General features: G+C 41.9%; 3 protein-coding genes across 3 annotated transcripts in view; 1 reads left to right on the forward strand and 2 right to left on the reverse strand.

Annotated features, from left to right (window-relative positions):
• Positions 1-5117, forward strand: part of inppl1a (inositol polyphosphate phosphatase-like 1a) — a 27348-nt gene extending 22231 nt beyond the window's left edge. Inside the window, exons 23-27 of the mRNA XM_044354050.1 lie at positions 121-205; positions 656-742; positions 907-1690; positions 1875-2008; positions 2581-5117. Coding sequence (XP_044209985.1) covers positions 121-205; positions 656-742; positions 907-1690; positions 1875-2008; positions 2581-2677 — 1187 coding nt within the window. The 3' untranslated portion in view covers positions 2678-5117. The remainder of the gene's footprint in view (positions 1-120; positions 206-655; positions 743-906; positions 1691-1874; positions 2009-2580) is intronic.
• Positions 2907-11433, reverse strand: phox2a (paired like homeobox 2A). Its single transcript, XM_044354051.1, has 3 exons — positions 9568-11433; positions 7907-8094; positions 2907-7737 (listed from the first exon to the last, which is right to left on the reverse strand). Exons 1-3 carry the CDS (start codon positions 9788-9790, stop codon positions 7243-7245), a joined length of 906 nt encoding a protein of 301 aa, XP_044209986.1. The 5' UTR covers positions 9791-11433; the 3' UTR covers positions 2907-7242.
• A 10598-nt stretch (positions 11434-22031) lies between these two features.
• clpb (caseinolytic mitochondrial matrix peptidase chaperone subunit B) overlaps positions 22032-22776 on the reverse strand; it is a 35230-nt gene continuing 34485 nt past the window's right edge. The window contains exon 16 of the mRNA XM_044354242.1: positions 22032-22392. Coding sequence (XP_044210177.1) covers positions 22195-22392 — 198 coding nt within the window. The 3' untranslated portion in view covers positions 22032-22194. The remainder of the gene's footprint in view (positions 22393-22776) is intronic.

The following is a 22776-nucleotide window of genomic DNA, read 5'->3' on the forward strand; positions in this document are numbered from 1 at the left end:
GAAAAGAGAGGATGTCAACAAAGAAGTTTAGAAGAGTGAAATGATTTTTATGGTTTGAAAATTTGCAAATATAAATTTTAACTTTAGGACTCCCTTGCTCTTTTTATTGTTATATTTCAGAGTGGATCAGTGTGGACAAAGATGAAACGGGCGGACCTAAAGGGAAATCCGCCCTGGTTCCCAGAGCAGGACATGAATATGTGAAGTCAGTAAGCTCTTCTTTTAATGTTGCTCTTAATGTCATGTGTACGTACTGCAAAATGTAAAATAACAGAATGTTTTATGTAAAGTTTTTAAGTCAAGGCTCTAGGTGAATTGTTAGAATCTGAAAATTTGCCCAAAATATTATTATATTGGAGATTGGTAAGATGAAAAATGAAATACTGTGGACGAGCTTAGAGGCTGTATGTGTTTTAAAATCATAAAATAAAAACAAAAACAAGCATAATATTGGAATAAATATGTTCACCAGCCATTCTCCCTGGTGAAATGTCTGTATCCTGGCTATGTGGTGATGTGCAACTGGAACCAACATCATGTCTTTTTTCATTTAAAATTTTAAATGTATCTCTTAAAGTGCACCCATGTTTTCTTAGTATTCTGTGTTTTCTGTCACATGATGCATCTGTTTCTTCTTCTTATGTCCACTGTGCAGGCCATCCGTGGTTCGTAAACAGCTTGGGGAGCTCGGGAAGGTCAGTGAAGAGGGAGAGAGGAGCAGCAAGGAGGAAACTGCTGCAAGGTACAAACACACCAGAAAACACAAATACTCTTTAAGTTGAACACAAGAATATGCAGCCACATGTTTGATGTGGACCAACAGCACCAAACAAAAAGCGTAAACCATTAAAACATTAAAAGCGTAAACCATCAACCACGTGTTCGGTGTCTGTGTGTATTATTTAGGCCCAAGCAGGATCCTTCCGACGGCGATCCATCCATCAGCAAGAACAGCTACAATAATCCCGCCTACTACATCCTGGAGGGCGTTCCCAACCAGTCTGCAGCTGCTATGTCACCTGAGCTTCTCCCGTCTCCTACCTCCGCCAATCCCCAGGCAGCTAAAGCACCTCCTCCCTCAGCCGGGGCTCGAACCAAACCCCCCTGTGCGGCCCCAGCACCCTCTCACCCACGCAGGCCCATGACGGGTCACCCAGTCCGAGCCATTAGTGAGGAGGGCTCCTCAGAGGACGATGTAGTTTGTGTGGCGGGGGTGCAGGGAGGAGCCACAGTTGGAAGCACGCTGAATCGACCACCTCCTGACTTCCCACCTCCTCCTCTTCCCAAGGGGGCCCTGGAGATGGTTGCAGAGGGCCCTTTCCCTAAATCTCGCTCCCTTTATCCAGATCTGGCTGAGGTCAGGATCCCGGCAGCCGGTCCTGGTACCCCGCTGGCCCTTGGGGAGGGTTTCAGACGAGGAGGAGGAGGAGGAGGAGGAGGAGGTGGAGGAGGAGGAAGTGGAGGGGGAGGTGGAGGAGGTGGAGCAGGGGCGTTGGATGACCAGTCATGCTCCGTGCTTCAGATGGCAAAGACACTGAGTGAGAGCGAGTTTCCCGGACAGCCTCCACGTGCTCCCTCTGCACCGCCTCCTCTCAGGGGGCAGGGGATGGGTTTAGGTCTGGACGCCTGCCGCACCTTCCCACCCAGAAATCCCATCACAGAGAGTATCGCAGAGGACCTGCCTGAGGAGGTGGGCAGTGAATTCAAATTCACATTTACACTTCAGATATTAAGCTGATCTTTTTCAGTTAGTTAGCAGACAGGAAATGTATGCGATGGATAACAGAGTCCCTCTCAAACTAGCATATTTTTTTAGTCTTTACTGGCTCAAGTGTTGTGTTTTAGTTAATCCTGTGCTTCTTTTCCCTGTGAAGGCGCTTTGGGGCAGCAGTAGCTCGTCGTTGTCTGTGGGGGAATCGTCAGTGGGGGAGTGGCTCCAGAGACTGGGACTGGAGAGGTATGAACAGGGTCTCCTACACAACGGCTGGGACGACCTGGAGTTCCTCAGGTACGTTAGTCATTTTTTAGGTGAAAATGTCAAAAATTAAACCTCTTAAATGTGAATATTATCTGTTTTTTCTTCTTTTAAATTTTTCTTTTTTTATTGTTAAAAGAAGACAACCAACAGGTGATTAAACATGGACGGACATGATTAAAGACCAAACGATTGATCTATTCATTGAGCAAATAATTTGTGGATTTTTTTTTATGAATTTTTTTGCTTTTTTGCCTTTATTTGAGTCATTGGAGAGAGAGAAGGGTATGACATGCAACAAAGGTCCCCCAGCTGGGAGTCAAAACCGTGGATGATGCGGTTATGTGGTATGCGCTTTAACCATTAGGCCACCCTAATGGCGCCCTGGTAGATTCATATCTAATGAATAATTGTTGGCTGCAGCCCTAGAAACAGCCTAGTAATATTTATATAGGAAAATTTTGTGTGCTGTGATAGATGAGTAATAAAAATTGTTCTAAATTGTACCATATGTGTGCTATTAGTTCTTAACTACAACTACATTAGTTAGGTGGGTTTTTTATATTTTCTCTCCTTCTTCTCATCCGGTCCTTTTCATTTTGCAGTGACATCACTGAGGAGGACCTGGAGGAGGCAGGAGTGCTTGACGCCGCTCACAAGCGAATTCTGCTGGAGAGCCTCAGGCAGCAGCAACAGAAATAAACTGTTCCAAACTGGTCTACGACCAGTCCAAACCGGCCTGGCAACACACCAGGTCCCAAGAGGCCAAATCTCAGCTGAACTGAACTGAACTGAACTGAACTGAACTGAACTGAACTGAACTGAGCTGGAATGTGCCAATTGATGCCAGACTGTGCCTTCTGAGAGAAATTGCACTCCATTTTTACTTTCAAAAACACTTGCTGAACCAATGTCCTTTTTCAGATGTATGTCCTCGTTGTCATAGAGGTGGCCTTATTTAACGATAATCATTTCAGTCCTTCGAGCATCACTACATAACCCTCGGTTTTAAACCTAGTGAGAAGATGCAGGATGAGATCGTATGTAGAGCAGCTGATGTCTTGACCAGAACATGTAGAAGTCAGAGAGGAATCTTCATGTGTGTTGTACCATCACTTCTGACCTGCAGCTTCAAGCTAGCGTTAAAGCTTATTTTCTTGACGTTGTCCTGAGAAACCTCAAGAGGTGAGTTGACAGTGAGACTCCTCAGAAATGGGGAATTTCACGCTTTCAAGTTAAAAGAAAAAGGAGAGGCTTTTTGTGACGAGATCAGACTCTTTTGACAACACCGTTCTTCTCAGAGTCTCAGGTTTTTTCCCCTCTAATGGTCACATCCGGGAAATGATGCGGGAAGAAGCTAATTATTAGAGAGCACTCAAGGGTAATGAGGAACCCGACTGCTTCCGTAATGTAGACGGACAGGAAATGGTGACATCATTAAGATGTAACGGAGAGGACCTAGCTAAAGTGAGCTCAACTCAGTTTGTACTTTTGTGATGATGTGTGGGCCGCTGTTGTTCAAATGGTGGCGTGTGTTGTCTCAGTGTCTCTGCATGTATTTATGTTTTTGTTTAATGATAAAGGGAATATGGAGCAAACCAACCAAACCAGTCCTGATAGAGCTAAAAGTGCATATTTCACCTTGGTACAGCATTTAAGTAGCTGTGTTAGCCCTGATGTGTGATTTGTGTAACTTAACACTGACATTTTTGGCTTTCTCACAAGTTATATTGTTAGAAAACAAGTTCTGTCTCTGTGTACAGTCACTATTTGGTTAACTGGTCGAGGGGATCACACGGGTCAGGCGATGAATGCTGCACCAATGTGAAATATCACTTGAAAGATTTTATCCAGTTCATTTCTCATGTTCACACACTTTCATTTTTTATATGAACGTTAAATTTCAATCCACAGAGGAAGACAAATCTTGTTCTTAGCATCCTGTGACCCAAGTTTGATGGGCTTTACGTCACAACTTGTACTCATTTCATTTTAATTTGTGTAAATGGAACAGTGTTCAGGAAATCGGTTAACATAGCCATGCAGATTAACAGATGATGCGTCTACTGAAGATTTACAACACCGTCATGTTGTTGTTGTCTTGGAGAAACCATTTGTCACCGAAAAGATAGATTTTGTCTTATCTTGTTTCATCAGTAAAGACATTGCGTAGTCTTATGATCATGAGAAGATGTCATTTCTCTGAAATGTCAGAGTGACAAAGGTTTCTGCAGGACACAGATGATATGAGGGCTGTTGTTGTTCCCTGATTTAACCAGCAGGTGGTGCTACTACTCCATAAACCTCATCAGTAGATGTTGACTGGAAGCTGAAGGAAAAAAAAGACAGAACCAAGTCAGGTTCTCAGGTTTTATTCTCCTCAACGGTTTATTAATATACAGTTTAACTTACTTTGTTCTCAATTTAAATCCTGCCTCCTCTTCAGAAAAGCCAGTTAATTGTTGTTTCAAGAGATGCTGATGTCGATTCATCTGCACATATCTGACACCACCCCAAATTATTTCTCCAATTAAAGCACACAACGTGCCTTTCCTACTAAAATATGATGTAAAAATGCCAGCAGCTGACTCTGAGGGTCTCTGCAAAATGTGGAAAAAAGTAAAATGTGGAAATTTCAACTCAAATTAATCATTTGTTTTGTAATTAGGACTAAATATGATGAAGTCTTTGAGCATGTGATTCATTCGTAGACTCAGCTCCTTGCCTGTGTTGTGTGTGTGTGTTGTACCAGACCTGAAGCATTTTTTAAAACAATGTCTCTAATCTTTTTTCATGCCAAGAAAGTGGCTCTGTTGTTTAAATGTTTTAAATTTAGTGTCTTTTGAGGCCTTTTGGCCTTTCAGTGTTCTCAGTTGTTTATGTGTGTGTGGTTGTGTGTGTGTGTGTGTGTGTGTGTGTGTGTGTGTGTGTGTGTGTGTGTGTGTGTGTGTGTTTGTTTGTTTGTGTGTATGTGTGTGTATTTCTGTGCACATGCGTGTTTGTGCAAAAGAGACTTGCCACTGCTCTTTTCTCTGACACACTCCATTTCTTCATGTAGTCTCCTTATTTGGTTGTGTTAAGTTAATGTAAGTTGTTTAACCATGTACATTTTTTTTCAATTAAAATATAATATCTTTCCTTATTTTGCAGATTCACTCATTTGCTTATTTTTTGTCGTCTGCAGGGAAAAAACTGAGAGGATAAAACCTTTATGGTGGATGAGATGTAGACCTGCCTCAGGAAGGGAAAGAGTTTACGGTAAAATGAAAAATGTGACAGTCGTTGAGGTTTTTATTTAACCACGATTTCAGGTGCTTGAGATGGAAAACACACAACGCTCTCATCATTCTGTCACACAAAAGAAACCAGATCATTAAAACGCGTCACGTAGTGCTTCCATAATGTAGATTTATTAGAATATTCAGTGTAGTGCTATAACTTCTCATTCACTAGAGCTTCTGTCAATTCTTAGTGTTCATGGACGTGTTGGTCTGTGAGACAGATGCTCTGCAATGACATAAATCTGTAAAGCACTGTGACGGAAATTAACAAAATGCTACCTAATATTTATATTACTAATTACAGAATTTACAGTCACAAAAGTTTATGAAGCAGTTCAAAGAAATTTGTGGATTTCTTACTGACAAAAAAATAATAATAAATACACATTTTTTTCCCTTTCTGAGTAGATTTGTGGAGTAAAGGCCCCCATAAAACAACAAAGAAATCAGTTTTCTTTCAGTTATCTGCAACAAAATGAAACAAGCAGCGTTTTAAGGAAACTGCTGCTTCATTTTTAAAAAATAATAGGAGTCAAGAGGAACAAAAATCAGGGTGGAAAACAGTTATTGGTGACAAAATGTATAATGGACACACAGTAGAAAACTCCCATCGACTGCGTCTCTCACTACAGTATATTGCCAACATGTGACCACCTTGTTTCACGCTTTTCAGAAAAATCACCCCACGTTCGTCGACTGTGGGAGCATTAATGAAACTGGGCTGAAGAAAGTGATTAAAGAGTCAGAAGGGGTGATAAGATGTGAGTCCGCAAGAGTTCAAATGACGCCTGCAGGCCTCGTTTCCGGGAGAATCGTCCAAAAACTCCTCAGTCAGTCGCTGAAGTAAAAAGAAATTGTCGTACCATGATACCAACACTACAAGTCAGTTATAATTACACTCTGCTCTGTGTATAACTACAGCTTGATCTCTTGTGGCAGATCACCCAAAGAACAGGGCAGGAAACTGCAATAGACGTGAAGTAAAAAGTCAGCGTAGGGGAGGAGAAAATCGCCTCAAGTTGTCCGTCTCTTTCCCTTGCTGAATTTGAACAAAGTGCCCACTGTTTGATAGAGAAAGGCATGATGGGACAGAAAGAGAGTGAAGGGATGGGGGCCATAAAGCCTGGACTGAAAGCACAGAGAGAATGAGAGTGGGGGGGAGTCAGGACTTGATACAGTAAAGCAGGAGGAGGGGGGATGAACTGAGGAGGTGTCTAGTCTGGACCCGGCTGCTCTAATTGGATTTTAGGTTGCCCTGCTCTACTCTGCAAAGAGATTTAGTGGGGTCCTGTTCCTTCTGGTTTGGGGGGTTTGTGTGTTGGGGGGTTTAGAGGAAGTTGTGCTTGCTGGTAAAAGATTTGTTTTGTTGTGTTTCCCCAGCAGAGACCGGAGCGTGATGTTTAGATTTCTACTTTAAACTCGTACCTGACCGCCATGCTCATCAGAGCTGCTGCTGCTGCGGCTGCTAAGTGCACAACTGGGTTTTGTTGCAATACTGTGTGTGTGTGTATGTGAGGGTGTGTGCAGAGAGTGTGTTTGTAGGTGTCTGTAATTTCTGTATATTTTTGTCAGGTAATAGTTTAAGACCCTGTGCATGAAGTTTTAAACTCAGCAGCATCTTATATTTTTAGATTTCTGCCTAAACTGTGTAAACGTCTCTGGTTTGGAAGTTGAGAGTTCAGTGTTTTAGTCGTTGCAGGGAAGAATATGAACATATCCAGCTCCAGTTTTGCAGCTATAATGTGCACAGTTGCATATTTTAATAATTTGGGGTGACAGATGAGGAACAGACCTTTGACTTTGTTGTCAGTTTGACGGGACAGTCTTTAGAGCAGGCCCAAGGGCCTCGCTGACCTACAGCGGACTACACCAGTGAATTCATGGTTATAATGGGTAAGTCCTGACTTTTTCAACAAAAGCTAGAAACTCCTCACTGTTCCAGTTGACCACACAATGTCTCTCTCTGATCTTCTCTCCCTCTGTGCTTCAGAACAGGTTCGTCTTGATGCCGGGGTTGGGTTTTCTGTGGAAGGAGGACAGGACTCCAGCAAAAGGCCCGGTCATACTGTCCGCCGGCTGCCAGGCCTTCAGAATCTCCTGAGTCTGGGCAGCAGGCTGAGCCACGGCCGGGTTGGATGGCCCCAGGCTGGACCAGCTGGGTGGCTTCAGCCCCTGCAGAACCGGAGAGCTGGAGGTGTTGACGTAGCCGCTGTTGGCGGGAGCAGGGCTGGGGCTCAGGCTGGCAGGGCTGCCCAAGTTCCCGTTGGCCGAGCCTGGCAGGGAGGCCGTGCTGTCAGGTGTGGGGCTGCAGGTGGATTCTTTGGACTCATCATCGTCTGATGAAGATCTTGGCTCTCCGCCCTTCTTGCCTGCAGAGCTGGTGCTACTGGTGCTGCCCGCTGTGCCACCAGAGCTGTTGGCTTTGGCGTTGGCTGCACGCTCCTGCTTACGAAACTTGGCACGCCTGTTCTGAAACCAGACCTGTGAAACACAGACAGAGGTAAGATCAATATTCGATCAAAGACGCATGAGATGGATGGATAGATAGAGAGATAAAAATCTAATAATGTCAGATAGTATGATATTGTTTTGTACTTTGAAGGTGTAGAACATAGACAGCAGAGTGATGAATAAAACCTGTTCCTCTCACCTGTACTCGGGCCTCCGTCAGATCTATTTTCAGCGCCAGCTCCTCTCGGGTGTAGATGTCGGGGTAGTGTGTCTCGGCGAAGACTCGCTCCAGCTCCTTCAGCTGGGAGCTGGTGAAGGTGGTCCGGATGCGCCGCTGCTTCCTCTTCTCGTTCAGGCCGGAGGGGTCCGAGAAGAACTTGTACGGGACTGAGGAGAAAATGTTTTTATTTTTTATTTTAAGTTTATTGAAATAATGATAATATATATATATATATGTATATGTAAAATAATATGAAGTGTAAATGAAGCAGCACTGATGTAAAATTATCTTAGGCTGGGAATTTATTGCTCTTAAATTTAACAACTTTTAAATATTTTCAGAAAACCTTTTATAATAATCAATCATTGAAATGTTTCATTATTTTTAACAAGCAAATAATACGTTTTTATTCACAGTCAATTAAAATTTACGACCAAACAAAGCCTGACTTTGTCAAATTGTACATTTAAGTTGTAGGCCTATAATAGTCCAAATTAATCCTATAATGAATGTTGGAAAGGAAATATCCCACAAAGCTGCTTAATTTAAAGCTAATTGTTTAATTTAGTCTGAAACCATATTGATTTTTGATTTTATCATTTGATGAGGGAGTTATATCCTTTATAACACTGAAAAACAAATGTGTTTAGCCTAATTATTCAAATTACTTCTAGACTTAACACTCATATATAAACAGTTTTATACATTATTTACATTATAGTTTTATACATACAGTATTTAGGTGATTTATAAAGCTTTCTTTATAGACTACAAGACTGTAAAATACCCTTAATAACCTTAATTAATATAAACAGAAATTAGTTAAATGTTAATGTTTGCAACCAATTAAAAACACTTGGACAACAGGATTTATAGATATCTCACTATTAAGACGTGCTGCGTTTCAAAATCAGGACGGAAAAGGAGAATTTCACTGTTTTATAGAAAGTAAAAGTATGAAATCTGTGATTCGTTTATTAGAAAGGATGAAAGAATAAGACACTTATAATACAGTTTATTTGGGCCTGTGTGTGTGTGTTAGTTTGATTCAGATTTCAGCAGGTTCTTAACCTTGCAAATGTTTAACGGTGATGTTAATATCACATTATGACTACTAATATTATTATTAATTACCTAATAATAATAATGATAATAATGTATATAATAATCTTCTAATGTATCAGCAGTAGTCTGCGGTCCCAAATAAATCCAGAAATAAAATGTTTCACCTTTAAAATTCTCTTCTTAGTTCCTCTATAAAAAAAATAATAACATAAAGATGTGAATCTTTACAATGATTTATTCTTAAAAATGTTCCTCTAAGTAACGTTTTGCAACTGTTTGATTCCAAAAGCAGGAATTTACGTCTATTAGAATAAAATCAGTGCAAATCAATTTAGGCCTCAAACTGTACAGATGTTTATGCAGATGATGAAAAATAGAGTTGACATTTTTACGCCTTTTTATTTACAGATTTTTTGGACACCGGATGAAGACAAGATTTATACCTTTTAATCATTTTTTTATCTCCTCGTTTAAAAAGATATTCATGAGCTTAATGAACATATTTCTCTCATCGTACAACATATATTGAGATACGGAACCCGTGGACCCTCAGTATAGAATAGAGGTCCCTGTACCTGAGGAGTAAGGGGTGGGCTGGTGCTCCCGCAGGGCTCCCAGGGTGCAGCTGGCCGTGCTGAGCGGAGTGCAGGCCGGGTTGGAGAAGGGTCCGCTCCGGATCGGGTTGTACTGGAAGGAGCTGGCCTGGCTGCAGGAGCTGAAGTCCGCGTAAGCCGAGGCTTCCATGGCCGCCATGCAGGAGTCATAGGAGTTCAGGTAGGAGTAATCCATCTTATACATGGAGGTCAGCCGGTGCAAACACCGGTGTGCAAGCACGAGGAGGTGAGAGGCTCAGGCGTGTCTGCTGCAGCGGTTTGTTTTAGGAGCTACAGTGAATTAGTTTGTTCACACCAGTCAGAGTTGGTCTGTCTCTCAAATATCTCCAAGCGCTTCTGGTTCGTCTCCAAAACTCCTCTCAGCTCTGCGGTTTGTATCTCACTGTCACGCGGCTGTTTTTTCTTTGTAAATAATCCAGATGTTTTCTCTTTTCTCTCTAGTTTCACGCTCTGTGAGTCGTTTCTCCTGGTTTTCTCTCTCCTCTCTCTCTCTCTCTCTCTCTCTGTGTCCGTCTCCTCACTTTCTCCTCCCCTGACTGCCGTCCGCTCTGCGCTCGCGCTCCGTTTGACAGCGCGTTGCTGCTCGCGCGGTGTTTATAATAAACTTGGCAGAGCGCGAGACAATAGCGAGGCGGTGGTCTCCATGGTTTCCATGACAATGCCACCAGTCAGTGAGCCTGTACACGGACTCCCCCCTCCTCCTTCACCACCACCACCACCACCCCACAGCTCATCGCACCGCCCACGCGCTCCGGAACATCACGAGCTCGCAGGTGTCAGCAGAGTTCAGAAACCAAACCAGCGGCTTCTTCGTTTAAACTAGTTATAATGTCGATGCATCCTTTATCGGACGGTTCTAATTCTGGTGAGTGCGGTATTCCCTCATAGCCGAAATATGACCAAAAATGAAGATTACTGTTAATGTCACCATATTCTACCCACACATACCCATAAATTGCTGTCATTATGCGCTTAATGAGCTAATAAACCCTCCAGTTGAACATCAAGGACCCATTTCGGACAAAACAAGCATTTTGTGCTTATCGTTTTGTTTCTCCGGTTGTTTACCCTCCATTACACCATTTTTAATTTTGTTTGAAGCCTATGAGCCACGGATGTAACCCGGCCCAACAGCCTGTAAAGTGTCCGTTCAATGCGGAGGTCCAGGTCGGTTTGTAAAGGAGGTTTTAGTTTTTTTATTCCTTGTAAATTCCTTATATTTTATTCAGACAGAGGACTGGGACTGACCGGGACTTGTTTGTGTTTAAACTAGAGAATATGAATGGAAGGGAAAACCGCAAAATTGGCCTATAAACCAATAAGAGTTTAAATAAAAATGTATGCATACAAAGAGCACATATTTATGAGGAGTCGCTGCATGTTCTATAGGTTTGAAAAGTGGATGCATCCACAAAAAATAGACACTGAGAATAAACATCTTTTCGCTGTTCTGGGAGAGTCGGGCGTGTGATTAATTTTGTAGCATTAGAAGTGATTCGTTTTGTAGCAAAAAATAGTATAACTTGTTAATTAACATAATAGTGAAATGCAGCTAATGAGCAGGTGCGTGTCAAGTCCCAAATAATGTCTCATTTTTTTTTTTATCACTGCCCCTCAAACGGCTCCTGGAAACAAGTGCAGCTCCGCCACAGAAGTCTTTATGTGGGGGGGAAACGTCCAGATGTGACGGTGATTGCTGGGATTAAAAGCTTTGATTTGATTCCGATCACTTTTACGGAGATGTCACCGGAGTGAGCGTCAGTTTGATGTATAGGACTAGAGAGAGAGAACTGGCTGCGGAGACAACCGAGCAACCACCACGACAGGCTAACCATAAACGCATTGACGCTTCAGAAATTGGTTTAAGTTTATTGTTTGGTGTCATACAATGTGATAAGTCATATCCCACACGGCCCACATCACACACACACACGCACGGGGCTTGAAACCGGCAGGCAAGACGCGCGCAGTCTCCAAAAACTATTAAAAAAGCATGATGACGGCTGCTCGCCGCATTTCAGGCTCTGCTCATGAAATTAACAGGCTTTTTATTAGTAGATACATTTCACCGAATAATCCAAAAAAACAAAATTACGTTGTAGGCTACGTGCACGCGAGAAATTAATCAAGTTTGGCTGGTATGTGCGCGCGCAAAATGCGTAAGAGGAGATGTGTGAGCGCGCTCTTATCTCTGCTTGACCAGAGGCTGCATGATGATGCTGCTTAATGACATTAACCCGCCACGTACACACGCACGCGCGTACGCATGCGTGCATTTGCTGCTATAGCCTACTCACTTAAACTAGAAATAAGTATTTAATAACAAGATCTGTTTAGAGCGCGTATTGCGTGTTTGTTGGTGTGAGTTGCTGGGTGTTTGGGGCGGGGCGGCGCGCGGGGCTCCGGTTGATACAGCTGTTCATCTTCCTCACTTCTGGCTTCGCGACAAAAAGACAAACAAGACAAAACTCAGTTTTCTGTCTGAATGTAAAGACACATTTGAAAAGAATAAAATACAACACGGAGACTACAGTTAATGTTCACGTGTCTTGTTGTAAACAAGATTAATTCTGCTCTAATTCTCAGTTACTCGTGTTTTATATTGTTTTAATAACTAGGCTACTAATCAATTACAATTACACGCTATAAAATTACTAATTTTGTATATATGCAAAATATTGTCCCAAATTTAATGCTTCAAATAACTACATCAGATGTGCACGTTAATGCACCTCGTCTGCAAAGATTTAGTGATTTTAGTGATCCCTCTCCTGATAAAAGCTGAAAAGTAATTAAGTGTAAATCAGCTGTTGTATTAACGTCTCATTGCTTCAGACCCGAGAAGATTCAGCTTTATAAATGCTGTATGGCATAAAAGGGGGGAAGAAGGGGTCAGTATATTCACTGACTGTTGTTAGTTAGTTGTGTAATTTATTGTGTCGTGCACATACAAGTGTCCAGCCCACATGGACTTAAAATTCACCAGAATACTGCTGCAGCGGTGAAACAACTTTGTCTTCTGTCCAAATCTCGACAAATGCCTGAAAAAAGGCTCAGGTTCCCTTCCTAAACACACTCATCACTGCAAAACGATATACATAAAAATACAGTAAAGTTTAGTGTGATCACTAAACTATTTTATATGAACCACCCAAGGAAAATTAAAATCCAGTCAGTTTCTGGCCTCCTCATTAACCAGGCAGCTCCCAGGCTCATGCCGTCTGTTGTGAGTCCACGTCCCGTCTGGCGGGTTCAGAGGTGAGTTTACCGAGAAACTTAAACTGTTTCAAAGTTAAACTTTCCAGGCCGTTCCTGCCTCCCAAAAAGAGCAGCCAGGAGCGACCCCAGCTCTCCCGCTTTCAAGCATTTAAACTTTAATCCCTTCAAAGAGGGGACCGGTCTCTTCCAGGCCACTAATCCGCCCTGGTGCTGCGGCGCAGGGGGAGACCTCTTCTCTGCGGAGGCTTTAACTTTGGACTTTTACATTCATGGGGCGATTTGACGGAAACAGTAACGGGGATCTTTTGCATTCATGACGTCTGAGTCAACAGAGGGGGACTCAATGGTCCCCCAGAGGCTCCTGAGGGCCCCTGAGAGAGGGACCCCAACTATAGGGATTATAGGCCCATGGAGGACTGTTACTGGGGGAAATACTTAAACCTCATAGCCGCACTTAAGTTACGATTTGCGCTTCTAATCAGAGCTGAGTTCACATTAACGCATCACTCACTTATCATTTTAGTGTTTCCCCCAATTAAAAAACGTTATAATACTACTTAATATCAAAATGTAGGTTAAAATAGCAGGAAACACAAACAAATTACAACTAAAATGTGACTAATTGAGCAAGTAAGACTAATAGGTAATTAACCACAAACACTACAAGGAAAATATATACTTTAATCACACCGCAGCAGTTACAAAGAATGATAAAGAGGACAATCATTTATCTATCTTGTCATTATATTTTCCTTAATGAATACATTAATGATCTCTGTTCAAACGTCATTCATCTGATCTGTTTATAGCCCATAATAAATAACTTTAATATCCATACTATCACTGGGCTTTATGAAGGAGGATGTAGCCTAACCTAATAACTACTCATGTTACTACTCGTTTTATTCAGACCCATTGATTGTTCTGTCTACCATTACTCATTTAAAACACGAAAATGCTTTGATCTGCAGAGAAATTCTAATTAAAGTCCAACATTTGGTCCCTCTCTAACTGTAGGGTGTGTGTGTGTGGTGCAGGGTTGATGTTGATGGAAGGACTCTATGATGGATGTTTTGATGGAGAGGCGTATGGATAGAGGCAGGGGGGATAAGGGATGGATAAAGGATGGGACAGCGGCGACACTGGGTGAAAGAAAAGCCACGCGGGAGGCCCAGTCCGGTATCTGTCCCGTGACACGCGGTGGTGGTCTGAACAGCAAGTGAAGCTGTCAGTCAGAGAGAGAGAGAGACAGAGAGACTGCTGGGTCCATCCATTATGGAAACTTAAAGAAGAACATGTCCCATGTGCCGAAAGCCGGTTCCCTGCTTCAGACTGCAGGCAGCTATTGATTCACACGTCTGGATGGCGCAGTTAAGTGCGCAAATACATGCGCAGATCAGATTATTATAAAGTTAACTGAAGTCAGTGTCACATGTTTAATCAAGTCAAACTGATTTTACGTTGCATTATGTGTACATATGTGCAACAGCTGCAAGAAGTTGAATCAAAAAAGACAGTTTTGGTGATAATTAGCCCTCCAAACCTGCTTGATTCATTCTGTAATTACAGTTAATTAAAGGCCTAATAAACCTTCAGAAACTGTGAAAATAGCTGCAATATATATATATATGTATATATATAATTACAAATACACACATTTCTGCCTTTTTAATCAGCTGTAATAAGTCAAATCAACTGAGGCCATTACAGAAATAAAAAAATTATAATATAGATTATGCTGGTAATTATTTTGATAATGTACTAACTTTATATTTTGATTATCAACAGTAATCTATTATAAATGAATACAGTCAGGTCAAATGAGCTAATTGAATAAAATTATAGAACTATCATATTGCCCTGTTTGTTTGTATGCTGTACATTCTCATTCTCCATGTTTGATTGGGCATTTTGTTGAGCAATAATAAGCTTGTGCAGCCTTTAAAGATAAATAAGATATTGATAACAGGAGCAGCTCAGAGGTTTTTGGTCTCGTTGCACAGTCGCGTCACGTTATTAATGAATCCTCTAATGTTGATTTCATTGCCACGTTTTTTTTGCTTTTCTGCAGTAGCTGATTTAATTTCTTTTCCCCTTTTCTCTCTCTGACTGACTGACTCTCACACACACATGGTCTCGGTAGGTTTTCCCTTCGTTGTTATAACATTTTTGGGGCTAAGCATGTGTCCGTAATTTACAGTGATTAGTCCTTAGATGTAATTTTTAATCTCCTATGCAGCACATTCCCTCTGTAGTGATATTTGCACATTTGCTACCAATTCATTCACTCATCTGCTGACTGTGTTAAACCCCACCAGGCCAGCAGCTCTCTACCTGTGTCACCAAAATGTGTCGTGTCATCGCCCACTCTTAAGATCCTCTTCCCTCGGAGGTCGATTTGATTGCGCATAAAATAAAATCAAAAATCACAGATCCTGCCGTTAACATCGGCCTGCGTCTTTGCAGCAGCAGAGCCTAGCGGTGTGCATTTGATTTGCCCGGTGATGGATGGGAGACGGTGCAGGACTGGAGAGGGAGGGAGGGGGTGGGGTGGGGGTGAGCTCAGAGGCCCGGGGGTCCCGTCGGTGCGCCTGTCCCAGCATTTCAATCCCCAATTACCGGAATGTACCGTGACGCACCGGCTCGAGACGACGGCGCGCATCTAACCGGGTTAGAGACGGCAGCACAGAGAGTTACATTCAAGTCCCCACTCAGGTAGCAAGTGTTGATACACATGATCAAAATCAGCTTGGGGCCTGTCTGAGAGAGGCAGTCTACAGGAGGAGAGAATAAAAAATAAACCACTGATTAAAAAAACAGGCCCTCCTTAATTTCTTTTTTAGCAATAGGCCATATTGTGCCGTCTATGTGGGTTATAGCTGCAATTTGGGCTAAAGTGCAGCACCTGAGGGGCGTTGAAATGCACATATAAACTAAACAGCGTGATGAAACAGCACAGAGGAAAACATCCCGAAATTATCAGAACATTTAGAGAAAAAGCCTGGAATGTAGTTGCACTTTTATGCTTCATAAGACATAAAATCTCACCATATTGCACCACTTTCTCACGCCAAATATATTTATAAAATGTGCACAAAATGTGCACACAAGTTTCCCAAAATCACCACTGCGGCCTAAAAAAGCGCCTGTAGAGAAACCGCCCACTAAAGAGCATTACATGTGCTTTAATAGTCGTATGCGTTTTGTTCAACATCATTTCAGTCAAGAAATCCACGAATCAGATCGGATGAAAAAATGTGACAAAACCAAAGTGCAACAGAGTCACAAGATAATAATTGCTGAGCACACTCAGCAGCATGAGGCTGAACTTTGGCTCAAAATGTGGCCATTAATTTTAACCCATCAGATTTCTCTCATCCTAATTTAAATCCACTCTCACATCAATTCAACATGCATTCATCAGCCAGAATGTGACGCAGGGCAGCTGCGGGTATCCACATGCTGCGTACTGCAGCAGCAGACCAGTATTATCCTAATGGATAGCGGCATGTTACTTAAAAAAGAAGCTTTTTAGGATAAAAACCAGGTCCCGGGAGACCACAGTACACACACACACACACACACACACACACTCGCACACTCACACACGCACACCACAGCTGGAGCGGCGAGGGATGGCCGCGCGCATGGAGAGCTTCTCCAAACACGCTAATTAGATCTCGAGCTCTGGCCCCGCGCTCTGAAAGCAGCCCAGCGGCGGGGCGCGCGGAGCTGTGGAAAGTTAATTGAATTAAATTCCCTCTAAACTAATTAGGCTGCAATCTGCCACGCGAGCTGTCCCTGAGCAAGGTTCGAATTAGGCGGAATGGATTTGTTCCTTTTCTTTAAAAGAAAGGCGGACAGACTGGTGTGTGTGTTTTTGTTTTTTCTTCTTCTTCTTCTTTTTTGGTTGGGTCCTTTATTTGTCTTTTATGCTAATTCTCCCAGGGGACTGTCACGTGATGGCCTTGCGGTAACCGGACGACATCAGGTGTGTGTGTGTGTGTGTGTTTGTGTGCACCCCCGTGCGCCTCTCCATCCCCGAACATCAACAAAGCCGCCACATCAACTCCATGCGTAAAAATTTAACAAACATGTAAACCCAGAAAACAAAATATTAGTGCGTCTGCTTTAGAGATGCATGAATGAGCAGCATCTTAAACTAAGAGCTGAGTGGACTGAGGTAATGGAGGTGAAATCGATCGCTTTCCTGGGGGAGCACAATGAGGGAGAGAGAGAGGGAGGGAGAGAGGGAGGGAGGGAGGGATAAGAGGAGTGCAGAGGGACACGGATGAAAATCCCCCGTTAAGAGCAGGGACAGATATGATAATGGGAGAGCCGCTAGTAGTCGTTCATCATTCACCACCTTCACCTGGCTGCACCTCTCTGAGCTGCCGCTGCTGCCGCCCGGCCGCTCATAACTGCACTGAAATCAAACACACCTGCGCTCATTTATTCACCTTTTTCTACGCGGAAGAGAACACTATGAACCTGATCTCACACTGAGCTGGTGCCTGTGTCACTCATGTACACTGTCACACGCAATAAACGCACATTGGAAGCCTCATACAAGTTAGTTTCTGGGCGTTTTTTTTTTTTTTTTTTTTTTAAAGTTTTATCTTACCAGGGTTGTGTTCAGGTTTTGGATAACTTAACTGCAAAACCCTGTTCTGCAAAGTTATCCTGATGAGTCTTTTAAACCTGCTACTTGTATCTAGTCCCAAAGGCCACAAAAGCTCCAGGCTTTGCTGCATTACAAATGGTTTTGGTAATTTAATTAATTGCCAATTTGTTAGAGAATTTGCATCACTTATGCAGAACATCAACTAAGACTGACCCTTCTGTTGTTGCTTTATCTGTTTTGTAGAGGAGCCACGTGTCAAAATGTAGTTTTAAGACATTTATTATTTGAGTTTGTATTGTACTCCTCTTCCTAAAGAAATTCATTTTTAATCAATTTATCACAAACTAAGTGACACATAAAAAATTGGAGTCAGGCATCATTTCTGATCTTCCATGTGCCCTCTTTTCTTGACCTTTTACCCTCTTGCTCTCTTCTCTTCCATTTGTATCAGCAGCAGCAGAAGGAAGGAGAGAGAGAGAGAAAGAGAAAAGGTGGAGGAGAGAGAAAGTGAGCATGAAGCAGAGGGAGGATGGGAGGGTTGGGAGGAGGGTGGTGAGGGAGGAAAATGTGGAGAGATAGAGGGAGGGGAGGTTAGGACGATGGAGGGCCAGGTTTCTGTTTCTCCATAATCTAATCAGAGAAATGGCAGCAGTCAGAAATAGCCTGACGGACAGACTAAGAGCCTCTTCTCTTTCTCCTCCTCTTATTCTTGTCTTCCTCCTCAGGGAGGGTAAATGGATACACACACGTGCGCACACACACACACACGCCAGCTTGACTTCCTAAAACCATAAAGTGTAGATGTGTTTGAGGGTTATAAGAGATGGGAAAAGCCTCGAGGTATCATAAGCAAAACCTGATCTACTGTCCAGATGCAGTCCCACTTTTACAGACGTCTGCTCGTTTCTTTGTGGCTGAGAAAAGTTTTCCCCCTTATCTGTTTTACAACATGCAGATGATATTTCAAGTATATGACAATTTGTTTTCAGGGCAATGTACAATTAACACAACCGCAGAGGAAGCTCAGATTCATGAGCAACCAGCTGAGACTGCAGGGGATCAGAGGCAGCAACCTGAGAAATATTTCTCTCTTTAGAAAAAAAAAAAAAAGGCTTTTTATGGTTGTTACTTCTTACATTTAGCTGCTCACAAGCAAGATCAGCACTCATGTCAAAGAGAAAGTCTTTATGTTTCTAAGTTCTAATAATATCAGGCAACCTTTTGAGGATGTACTCTGTATATAATAAAACATCAGAGCAGCACAGATGGTGCAAAATATGACGCAATCTTTTTCTAAGGTGAATCCAAGTAAACGCCATCATCCCTTATTGATTTCCATTATCAAAACAATACCAGTCATAAATAGAATTAATGAAGCAGGATTTCAAAGAGTTTTTCAAAGGTGGCTGCAACTCAGCTATGTCAGAGCTTGTAGTGTGCACAGAAGTGTAAATGTAAGAAAGTTATTGCAGTACCTGAAATGATTAATCAGTTAACAATTCTGAAAATCAATCACCAAGTTATTTATCAAGGAAAAATGCTAAACAAGCTGTTTCTTGCTTCTCAAAATGTGAGAATTTGGAGCTTTTCTGTTTTATATCTGTATGAATTCATTTAATATGGGTTTTGGACAATTTAGAGACTTTATCTCAGGTTCTGGGAAATTTTTGATAGACATTTTTAGATGTAACTATTAAAGACTACCGCAGTGTGACAGCAGAGACAACAACACAACAAAGACAGTTGTGTTGTTGGGGGGTCCAGGCAGAGCACAGTAGAAGAGTGAATGTGTCTTTTTTTTCCTTGCATGCTAATTCCTCCCTGCAGGGAAGACATTCCTGCAGGGTGTGTTTGTGTGTGTGTGACATGTTTTCTGCATCTCAGTGGCATTTACCGCTCCGCAGACCCCCACACAGACCAGGATTCCACTGAAATTCCTATGTCATGTTGTTTCACAAGGTGGACAAGCGTTATTGTTGTATGATTCCCACCCAGGCACTGGTCTCTCTCACACACACACCCATCCATCCATCCATCCATCCATCAGGAGTGTCAGTGCAACACAAACAGAACAAAAAACAGAGGAATTCCCTTTTTTGTTGTGATGACTTTATTTACAGGGTGGAGGTTGGGATACAAGAATGAGAAATGTCGCTGGATTACATTTGGCGCCTTGTCAACATGCTGTTAAAACATTTATGACACAACACATAGAATATTATTCCTTTATGTCTCTAAATTTCTCTTAATGTCAGACAGACACACACTGTACAGAACTGGAGATCGCTGTCGTGACGGACGAGACTCTTTCACATTAGCATGCATCAACAGAAACAATTCACAAGGCAGTTATATTACCCATCATTCAATTGGACTGTTGTACATTTTTGCCTGGGATTTCTCCTCTAAGACATTCTTTATTAAAATGAAATGAATAAGCAGGTTGTGTTTACATATATTTATCAGAGTGACTCTGCTGGTGAGGGGTTTTCTCCACAAGTGCATTAAAGTGAACACAGGCAACAATCTGAGGCAACGTCAATCTTTGGTCAGTAACATGTCCTGTTCCTTCATTCAAAGTGATTTTTATCTGTCCAACTCTGGCAAAACTTATGTCATCACCATTTTAAAAATTTACTATTAGATAACATTTCTCTGACTAATATCCATGATGTTATTTTCTTAATTTGTCATTTCCCATCTCTGACAAATCACTCAACGGCTAAATTGGCCCCTGAACTGCGATTAATCCCTCCAACTTCAGGTATTTCATTGCTCGTTGCCAGATACTGAACATACATGTGCTGAAATTTCTGAACATACATGTGCTGAAATTATTGGTACCCCTTTAGAAGTTGTAAGAATCATTTGATTTGTAGCGATACTTTAAGCAGACTATTGTGTTTTTACTAGTTTCACAGATGAAGGAACCGAACTGAAGGAAAAGTAGAGAGTGGTCTGAAGAGATTAGAAAGAAGGTAACAGCCAAGCATGGTCAACATAAAGGTTTTAAGACCATCTCCAAAGAGCTTGAAGTTCCTGTGACCACTGTTGCCAATATCATTAAGAAGTTTAAGGCTCATAGAACTGTAGCCAACATCTCTGGACGTGGTCGCAAGAGGAAAACTGGCCCGAGATTGAACAGAAGGATTGCTCGAATGGTCGAGAAAGAACCAAGGAAAACTTCAACACAGATCCGAGCTGATCTTCAAGTTCAAGGTACAACAGTTTCAAGTCGCAGCATCCATCAGTCTGAATGAAAATGGGCTCCATGGTAGAAGATCCAGGAAGACTCCACTTCTAAGAGGGAGACACCAAAAAAGCCAGACTGGACTTTTCCAAAATGCATGTTGATGAGTCACAGTCCTTCTGGGAGAACGTGCTTTGGACAGATGAAACTAAATTAGAGCTTTTTGGTAAATCACACCAACCCTATGTTTGCAGAAGAAAAAATGAAGCCTTCAAAGAAAAGAACACCATGAAACATGGAGGAGGCTCAGCGATGTTTTGGGGTTGATTTGCTGCCTCAGGCACTGGGTGCCTTGAATCTGTGCAGGGCACCACGACGGCATTTTGGAGTGAAACATACAGTCCAGTGTCAGAAAGCTGCATCTTAGTCGCAGGTCATGAGTCATCCAGCAGGATATTGACCCCAAACACAAATCAAAAGGCACCCAAGAGTGGATGAGAAGAAAACACTGGACCGTTCTGCAGTGGCCTGCTATGAGTCCTGATCTGAATGCCATTGAACAACTGTGGAAAGAGCTGAAACTTGCAGATGGGAGACGGCACCCATCAAACCTGAGAGAACTGGAGCAGTTTGCTCAACAAGAGTAGGCCGAACTACCAGTGGAGACATGTAGAAACCTTATTCCGATTTACAGAAAGTGCTTGACTGCAGTTATTGCCTCCAAAGGATGAGCTAAAAAATATTAAGTTAAGGGTACGAATATTTTTGGCCATTTTCATTTGTTTTATTTTAAATACGTTAAGTTGTAAATCAAAAGCACGTTTTAGTTATTTTCAATGTGAAATAAAGAATGATGGAGACCATATACTTCTGTCAGTTTTAACTTAATACAGAGAAAATTTAGTTTTTTTTTTTTGAAAAGGTGTAAGGGTACCAATATTTTCAGCCACATCTGTATCTATAAATAAATAAATAAATATATTTTATAAATATCAAATATTTTGGCTGTTTTGAATGTTCTACTCTATAGAGTGAACATCAACTATCACTATATGTATGTATATATATGTAGTCTACTACAAACATAATACAGCAAATCTGTTTTTAAATCTTTATATATATGATCTATATATATATATATCAATCCACTGATGAGACGTTTGATTTTCATGATGATGATGATGAAGCTGCACAGGCACAATGAAGCCTCTACGCTACACATTTACTTACTTATATCTACTGAGACATTGCTCGTGATATAAACTGATATGAAGGTTTGTTGTAACATAGTTTTTATGTTTAAAGCGCGATGTTGGCAGATACTTTACTGCATATTGTGTAAAAATTGGCATGTAAATACTTCATGTGCGTACTGAAACAGAGAGGCAGTGATGTGTTTATCAGAGGTACTTTTATTGGTAACATCCATCAAGAACCATCCATCCTCCTGACACTATATGATGATGATGATGATGATGACGATGATAGTGTGTGTGTGGAAAGTGTACATGTGTGCACACAGCTTAGTGTATCCTGTGTGTGTCTCTGTGGTGTGTTAGTGTTCGGGGCTGAGTGGTGGACGGATGTCCAGTGTTCTTGATGAGCTGTCCTCTCCTACCACTTCAAGGCGCAGACTGGGCGTGCTCCGCTCCTCTTGGTCCTCTGATTGGACAGAAAGACGCAGGGTGCAGCCTTTGGGCAGCAGCTCCTGCTCGTACGCTGCAGCTAACTGGTTGACAACCCGCCGCTCAACCTGAGAGATCCGTGATGAGGTTAGTGAGGGCGCACAGTTTAGTCAAACAGTGTTTTTGTTTCATGTTTGTGTAGGAAAATTACACTTAAACCAGTTTACTGGGATCCATAGTTTCAGATTATCTCCTCTACTTTTCCTGATTTGCATTTTGAATCCTTTGCTACTTTTGTTCATTCCTATTTCAGTTATGAATAAAGTTTTTTCTATATTTGCTCTCCCGGAGCCTCGCTACATTGTTCATTGCTGATTGGAAACTCTTCCTTAATTAAATACACATCACAGATCAAATATTTGCCACAGACTCAGGGAACATATTTTACAACTGACACATGGAAATCAAAACTCTGCCAGACTTTTGATTTTCTGCATCATTAAATGTAACAC

Source organism: Thunnus albacares, chromosome 6, assembly GCF_914725855.1.
Source record: "Thunnus albacares chromosome 6, fThuAlb1.1, whole genome shotgun sequence".
Lineage (NCBI taxonomy): Eukaryota > Metazoa > Chordata > Actinopteri > Scombriformes > Scombridae > Thunnus > Thunnus albacares.

Bases quoted from the DNA above. Each gene is read 5' to 3' on its own strand.
- phox2a (XM_044354051.1), bottom strand. From the start codon at position 9,790: ATGTATAAGATGGATTACTCCTACCTGAACTCCTATGACTCCTGCATG. The intron at 8,095-9,567 runs GTACAGGGACCT...TTTTCTCCTCAG, and splicing joins GCCCACCCCTTACTCCTCAG to TCCCGTACAAGTTCTTCTCG. The intron at 7,738-7,906 runs GTGAGAGGAACA...TGTGTTTCACAG, and splicing joins TGACGGAGGCCCGAGTACAG to GTCTGGTTTCAGAACAGGCG.